The sequence below is a fragment of the Thermobia domestica genome, unplaced genomic scaffold (genome assembly GCF_964235325.1).
Source record: "Thermobia domestica unplaced genomic scaffold, izTheDome1.hap1.1 HAP1_SCAFFOLD_2500, whole genome shotgun sequence".
NCBI lineage: Eukaryota > Metazoa > Arthropoda > Insecta > Zygentoma > Lepismatidae > Thermobia > Thermobia domestica.
In genome coordinates this window covers 1-8952 of record NW_027658196.1, presented here as the reverse complement: position 1 = coordinate 8952, position 8952 = coordinate 1, and the positions used below count along the sequence as shown (strand labels likewise).

The 8952-nt window shown below is 32.2% G+C and overlaps 1 protein-coding gene across 1 annotated transcript; it reads right to left on the bottom strand.

Annotated features, from left to right (window-relative positions):
- Positions 1–1666: 1666 nt before the first annotated feature.
- Positions 1667–8946, bottom strand: LOC145678324 (neurogenic locus notch homolog protein-like). The gene is made up of 6 exons (XM_081748332.1): positions 8832–8946; positions 7047–7259; positions 5641–5826; positions 4062–4646; positions 3509–3697; positions 1667–2520 (listed from the first exon to the last, which is right to left on the bottom strand). The coding sequence occupies exons 1-6, from the start codon at positions 8884–8886 to the stop codon at positions 1667–1669; spliced, it is 2082 nt and encodes a 693-aa protein (XP_081604458.1). The 5' UTR covers positions 8887–8946.
- Positions 8947–8952: the final 6 nt, after the last annotated feature.

Here is an 8952-nt window from a genome sequence, read left to right as displayed (position 1 = left end):
GATTAGCTTCTGCATTTGTGTTTGTAACAATATCACTTATAATATCATCCCCAACGAATAAGTGGAACACATATTCAGGTGCCTTTACTTCACAGTTAGCAGGAAGAACTACTTTATTGCAACTGCCTCTAACAATATTTCGTGCTTTTATTTTGGTAGGAGTTGGAACGTCCGTATTCCAACGGGTCCCATTTTTACTTACATATTCACTTACACTTGAATGAGAAGGTACTTGAATGTCATTATCACTATCCGAAGCACTTTCTTGATCTTCATATTCACTTACATTACTCACGTGATCCGCCTCACTCGAATCACTTTCTAGTGTTTCATCGAATAGCAATTCTTCATCTGAATTTATACTGCAATCTGAACACGATTCATCATCAGCAAGTATTTGTCCAATTTCTGTATCATTCAGTTTTCTTTTTGCCATATTTACAGATAAAGTACACTCACAAACACAAAGGAAAATATTTCAAAAGATAAATAATCTGGAATAACATCCACCAACAGAAAAGCAAGGGAAAACAAATGAATTACTAAAGGCGCATAACAATATTGCCAGCCACATCTGTCAAGAAAGCAACTACATACAAGATATACTTTATCAAATTTTATCAACATAAATATCGAAAAAGAGACAAAGAAAGAAAGAAAACACGAAAGAAGAACGCAAGTAAGAACGAGGGGAGGATATAACGTCTGATAATTGATTCAAAAATTTTGAAAATACAATTATTCAATACATTTTAAATATGTGTCCATTGGACACATCTTGCGGCATTAACGAACTAAAAGTATTAATCCCACCATATGCAACAAGAATCAGCACCTAGAACGAACTTACTTAGGTAATATAATGCTATTGAATAGTTAGAAGCATACCTAGAAGGAAAAGAAAATTTTCAAAATAATAAAGATACAGCTTCCAAAGATTCAAAGCTATGTGTCCATTGGACACACCTTGCGGTATTAAGGGTTAAGATTAGAAACATGTTAGGAACATGAGAAGTGGGATGTCGTAGACCTAGTAAATGCAGGGGTCTGGGGTGAAGTGCTCATCTAACCGAGGGCTAGCTAATTTATACGTAAATTAACATAGCACTAGAAAAGTATAAATTGAATTTAAATAAAGATTTTATCAAAGGAAATGATAACATATTAATGATATAGCTACTGATTTTCATATATACCTAGGTATACTTAACTATTTTGAACCATATAAAAGGTGTTCGGTATTTTTAAAGGTATTTGTAATTGTTTTTACATATGCTTGCCTGTAGATGAATTAATTTAATAGTGATAAAATTTAAAAGAACAATTAGAATTTACCAAACATTTAGAGCATATATTTTAAGCAAAAGAAACAGTCATAACAAATCGTAGAGAAATTGTGTTATTCTGCAGTTCTTATCTAGATCATTCTAGCACTTGAAAGAGTAATACAAAATATACATTCAGAATTGATTTGTTTTGTTATACTTACGTAACTAACATAATTACTTCCTGTTAAATATATATATATATATATATATATATATATATATATATATATATATATATATATATATATATATAAAAAAGTCCTCGTAATGTTATGATTTTTGCTGTATTTTTTTCAGTTAGTAATTAAACATCTCCTTAAGTAGCATTTTTGTGGTATTCATATATTAATAATGGAAATGTATAATTTCACATGAGATAAATAATGATAGAGTAATGAATTAATACAAATTATAAAACTTATAATCATGTACTTACTTTTCACGCATCCAACTTCTGGATTTCCATCATAGCCAGGTTGACAGGTACAAACTGGCTTATGGTTGATGATTCGGCAGTCAGCGTTGATTCCACAGTTACATGGATCTCGGCAAACGTTGTTGACACAAGCTTTGTCCGATGGACATTCAGAGTCAGAAGTGCAGCCTGCAGTAATGGCGGGGATCTTCTTACACATTCCACTTCCACTGCTGATGTAGCCAGGTGGGCAAACACAGATCATAGTTCTTACTGGCACTGATCCTACAACTTTACAACCCGATGGACTTTCGCATGGTTCTAAGACGCTGCATGGATTCTGACATTTTTCTTCCAAACAAGCTAATTGTGATGGACAGTCTTGGTCTAAGCGACATTCTGGTTGTGGTTCTGGACGGCATCCTGTGTATGGATTTCCAATATAACCTGGTGGACAGCGGCACAAGGCGAAATGATTCTGAACCATACATTCTGCTCTTGGAGCGCACTGATTGTCGTGTACACAAGGATTAATACATTGAGAGTTGATACAAGCTTTGTCGCTGGGGCAATCATTACTGCTGCGACATCCAACGATATAGCAACGCTCGTAAGGATTACCTTGATAGCCAGTGCGACAGCGACATTGCGTTTTTGTACTGACGGCGTAACATTCTGCATTCTGTCCACATGGGTCACTCACCAAGCAAGGATTGACACAGTTTCCATTTACACAAGCCCTGCCTGAGCTACATTCTGAGTCACTGCGACAACCAACTGAAAGAAAAAACATTAGGAAATGATTAAATGAGACAGAGAAGCAGATTCATAAAACATGTACTTAATTTCTATCTTGGCTTCTTTTGACATTTATTTCATATAATTCCGATTAGTGACAGTGTTGATTTATGAAAACTGGAGAAGAATTTCAAATTGGTATTGCAGGAAAAGAGCAAAAGAGCGATATTCATACATGAATTAAATTGCTCCATCGTGTTTATTATGCATATCTTTTAATAACAATAGGAGACAATTAGATAGCGCTCCTAACACCTGAACTCTTGACAAGTGCAGTTTAAATATATTTAAATTTGTAAAATATTATGTAGAAGATTTCATGATTGTTATCTTTTTAAAAAAGACAAAATTACTTCAGAAAAATAGAGAACTCTCTTAAATTTAATATATAATAAATAAGGCACAAAATTTTGACTTTGAAATTAATAATACCTAAATACTAGTATCGTGACCATGTTGGTTATTCTGCACATAACTATAATAATGTTTTTGGTTGCCATTATTTAAAAAACTAGGTAAATGTAAAATAATACTAATAAAAAATATATAGAGGGTATTTAGAAACTTATTTTGTGTTAATTGAAACAATAATACATTGGATAAGGAGTAATAAATGAAGTTCTTTAATTGTATCTTCTAGTTCCCCTACTATGAATTTACATATTTTATTTTCAGTGTAAATCTTAATTTGAAACATTGTTTCCGTAGTTGAACCTAGCAGGGACGTACGCAGGGGAAGGGGACCTGGGGGTCCGGACCCCCCCCCCCGAAATTTCGACTTTTTTAAAATTTAGCCTAATTTTAGGGGCAATTTTAGGAATTTTAATATAAAATACCTTCATATTTAGTTTGGACCCCCCCGAAATAAATTCCTGGGTACGCTACTGGAACCTAGCATAGTTTAGATTGATATGTGGACATAACAGAACAGCTATTGAATTATTTTAGATTTTGTTGCAGCTCTTACCTGCATAACAAGCGATGTTTGGATTTCCTTCATAACCTTCTTCACATGAGCACACAGGCCTATGATCCTGAACATGGCATACTGAATGGGTTCCACAGTCACATGGATTTCGACACAATCTATTGATACACGTTTCATTTGATGGACATTCGTTGTCTGATGTGCAGCCTGGTGGCATTGGCAAGATAACTGCAATTTGAAAGCAAGCAAAATAATTAGATCTGGTTAGAGAATCGGATTTTTAAAAGTAGTGTTTTAATTAGAGCTAAAGCATCGTTTAAAGTTGAAAGACTTCAGAATTACAAGAAAAATATATTTTCATCTGCTATCATTACAATGTTAAATTTATGCATGTACACCTTATACGATTACTAAAGATTTAAAAAATGAACTTTAATTATAGTAGATTATAAATTGAATTTAATTTACCCGAGCACAAAAACATGATTTATAATTTAAATATGTGCCATTAAAACAGAAAAAATGAATTTGGTTATAATTTGAGACACTTAGGCAATTATTAAGATTTATATCAATCATAAAATATACCAACCTGGCCTACATTCTCCGTTATTGTTCGGCACCCAACCTTCTGGACAGATACACATCATTGTACGGATAGGGACAGTATCCAACACCCTACATTGAGCTGTTGCTGAGCACGGCAGGAGTTCTTTACATGGGTCCACACATTCTTCCTTAATACATGCGAGTCCACTTGCACAATCAACATCCATTCTGCACTCTGGTTCTGCTTCAATAGGCTGTTCCTTTTCACAGTACGACATTGGGTTTCCTCGTGGTAAGTGGTCCGGGCAACGACATCCAGCAGCATGATTCTGAACGTAGCAGATAGCATTGGAAGCACAGAGATTACGTTGAGAGCACGGATTAACGCATCGTTGTTCGACACAAGCCTTGTCAAATGGACAGTCGTTGTTTGTGTGACATTCAATACGCTCGCATCTATCGAATGGATTTCCTTCATAGCCGCTGTAGCATTTACAAGCTGCTCGATGAGCATGGCCGTAACATTCTGCATTTGCAGCACATGGATCAGACAAGATGCAGGGATTGATACATTCTCCATTGTAACATTGTTTGTCATTGGTACATTCATCATCTGACTGGCATCCAACTAATAAGAACAAAAGTAAAGGAAAGAGACGTATTACAATTCATTCGTCAGTATCAGCCTTAAATCATTTAACTAAACAACTGATCTGACTGGCATCCAACTAATAAGAACAAAAGTAAAGAGATGTATTACAATTCATTCATATGTATTAGCCTTAAATCATTTAAGTAAACAACTGATTTGACTGGCATCTAACTAATAAGAACAAAAATAAAGAAGAGAGATGTATTACAATTCATCCATCTGTATTAGTCTTAAATCACTAAACTAAACAACTGATCTGGCTGGCATCCAACTAATAAGAATAAAAGTAAAGAAGAGAAACGTATTACAATTCACTCATATGTATTAGCCTTAAATCACTAAACTAAACATCTGATCTGACAGGCATCCAACTAATAAGAACAAAAGTAAAGAAGAGAAACGTATTACAATTCATTCATATGTATTAGCCTTAAATCACTAAACTAAACAACTGCTTGAAGAGTAATTAAATATATATTTAATTACTTAATAAATTTAAAGGAAGAAATTTGAATGAGCACTCAATATATTTATTTTTTCTTTTCTTGGTAGCAGACTAGAATTAAAAGGCAGTAACTTCTACAATATGGATTCAATAACTGCACCAGATCTTCTTAAAATGATATTTTTAATATTTTACTATGTCGATTTAATGATATTTTGAACTATTAGAACTATATATAGAATGCAAAATTAATGTTTCATTAAAAACTTATAAATTTTTAATTGCATTATAATTTCAACTCCTCACTGTTCATATAAATTAATCCTTGTATTAATTATCATTATTTACATTGATATTATTTAGAACAAGGCATTTGTTATTACAATATCTATTATTATTAAAAAGTAAATTATTTTTCTGTAACTTAATCTCTTTTAATTACAGAAATCATTGATAAATGATATAACTCTCCATAAATTTAATGATTCCATGTATTAGACAAATAGTAAATACATTATTTCGTACCTTTAACACATCCAATTTGTGGATTTCCTGAGTATCCAGGTTTACAGAAACATATTGGATAGTGATTTCTAACTCTGCATTCAGCATTTGGACCACAATTACATGGGCTCACGCAGTGACCGTTCACACAAGACTCTTCCTGTGGGCATTCGGAGTTGGAAGCACATCCTACAACTTCAGCCGTTGCTAAGTATCAAAAAAGGAAATATTTGTAAATTAATAGCATCTGACACATATTTCAATTTACACTATTAACTTACAGTACAAATCACAATTCATGCATCAATTATATTTAAGCCAAGTAAAATTTAAAAAAAAAAATTCCTTACTAAATTTATTCCAGATTAAACTATATGGAATAATCCTAACTATATATAAAACTACATGAACTCACTGACATAAAATAATGTGGTACTTCCGGTTGACGTAGAAAGTTAATATTTTGCACGATTGTATGTTTTCTATAAGACTATTTAACAAAATCACTAAAAATTTAAAAAAAAATCAACTTTAGAGTGGTTTTATGGGGAACTGAAGTCTTCCCCATGTTATTTATATGGAACATCTACACCCCAAAATTATTTAGGCACTTCCGGCAGGATTAGAATGATAAAATTTGGCATGATTATAGCCTTCCGGGGTTAACCCACAGAAAAAAATTGCCAAAAGTGAATATTTTTAGTTTTTAAGGGGTATAAAGGGAGGAAGAAGAAATTCCCATGTTATTCAAATAGGCGTTTTCCTGGGATACAAAATCTTATCTTTTAGATAGTTGAAATAGGAAAAGAAACTTGAAATTCGGTGGAATTGTGAGTGTAAGGAGGCGAGGTCGTAGGCCGAGCAAACGCAGGGGTACGGGGGCAAAGCTCCTAACTGGGCAAATACAGAAAATATTAAGAGCAAGTGCACGAAATTCACTCTTGATGCAAAAGGTGATACATAAGAGATGCGAGGCCGTAGACTGAGCAAACGCGGGGGACTGGGGGCAGAGCCCCTACCTAGCCAAAGGCTATTCTTATTTATAAAGGTGAATATATATTTATATGTTCGTTCGCTATACAAATCGAGGGAGGGGAAACTGTACCTCCCTCGAGCTGGGTTTTTTCATCATTGATTAAAATATGTCTGCTAAAGGAAGGAAGGAGTTAAAAAAATTATGCCAAAAATAGAATATCTCAGGAGTCACATAAGTTAGAAAGATGAAACTCGGTAATTAAACTTCTCATTAAATACAATTGAATACATGTCCCAGCATTTTCGAAAATTCCCCTTCTAAAGGAAGAAATAGGTAACATCTGCTTACTAACATAGGGGCTTTTTAACCCAGTCAGTATAAAACAATAACTGATGTGTTGACGTATGATATGTATTTGTAATTTGATTTAATATAAATGTAAAATACTTACGTGGTTTACATTCTGTTCTCGGATCGCCTTCATACCCAGCGGGACACCTACACACAGGTTGATGATCTTGTACATGGCAGAAGGCACCTCTTCCACAAGGATCGCCTGCTGCACATGGGTTTGAGCACAATTGATTGATACAAGCTCTATCATTCATACAATCATCATTTCTTGTACATTCCGGTGGTAGTGGAAGTACTGGTGTCTTTGGAACTAGAAGAGAAAAATAATAATAATAAGCATTATATTTAAGAATGAAAACTATTGCTAATAGCTAATCGAAATAATGATACTATTTCTAATTTTAATATATTCTGGGATTGAAAAAGTCTTGGCGAAGAAAATTGAATTGAAGTCTTTGTATTTACATACTCCATTACTACTTGCAATCTACGTAACGAAAAGGGAATTTGGATGTTTGTTTGTTCATGTGTGCAGAGACCTAACTAATACATCACTTAAAATATCAGTTCCAATTTTAAATTTAGAGTTTTTATTCTGTTCTTCGGCTTTTATTTATCTTCACCATATTTTCTCAAATAAGGAAAGTTTACAGATGAACAAAAGTTGAGAATTGCTATGTTCTTGAAAATAAATATTATAATAATTCTGTTCATATTTTATGTCATTAATGTCTTATAATATGAACACGTCATTAATCACTATGTGTAAACATTATTATTGATTTGTCTCAAGTTAGAAAAGTCTACAGTGGTTTTTCTTTACTGTTGAACAAAAATCGAAAACTCCAACCATCTTGAAAACGGCTATAACAATTTTGTTCTTACTGTAAAAATAGGTAATTAAGATCCTACAGCATCCCATTATTCATCTTGTAAACATTTGGAATAATTTACTGATAATAGAGAATTTAAAGTTACAGATAGGCAATAAATTAGTGTAATGTATTATTTTTATTTTACTTTGTAAGACAAAATTTTGTATTTGGATTTGTAATCTGTAATAAAAAAAAAAAGCACTCAGAATTAAATTACTACGAAAAAATTAAAACTTTATGATGCAATACAACAAAGGTTATGTAAATATACATTACAAATTAAAATCAAATATGAAATTGTTTCTAATAAAGGAACAATATTATTTAATGAATGTTTCTGTAACGTTACTACATTGAGTCTAGTGAAAATTAAGTAATGATTCAAAATTACCCTCAAGTTCATAAGAGCGATATGAAAGACAATTTCAAGCATACTAAAATACTTTATTATTATTATTATTATTATTATTATTATTATTATTATTATTATTATTATTATTATTATTAATCTATTTTGAGGATTACAGGCATTAAATGACAGGAGAAAACCTATTGAAAGAGATTTTATTTAAAAAAAAATACTAGACACTAGATCTCATAGTGAATATTGCTTGCATAATATAGGTATACAGGTATAATACGGGAAATGAATCAACATTAGTTTCTTTGAATCGAAAATCGGTCATTTTAAGAATGATTAATTCTTTTAATTTAGTTTAATTTATTTTTATCAGTACAGAAGCACGAATTTTAGAGTTTGACAAATATTATTTGTAGTATTTTTGATGATATATCTATTTTGAGACTAAAATGTTTGGTATTAATTTGTAAGAAATTATTAATCCGATACTATTTCATTATGTTTTACTGTATTGTTTCAGTAAGTAGGTTACGTTGTATGCAATATTTGTTTATTTTTGCCTGATAAAGTACTGTATTTTTGCCGTTAGGCAGTTCATGGCACAGAAATAAACATTATTATTATTATTATGAAAAACAATCCTTACTATTTGTGCATTCAACATATGGGTTTCCTTGATATCCTGGAGAGCACGAGCACATTGATTGGTGATTTTGGGATTTGCATTGAGCGTTAATACCACAATAATCCACACGACATGCTTCCAT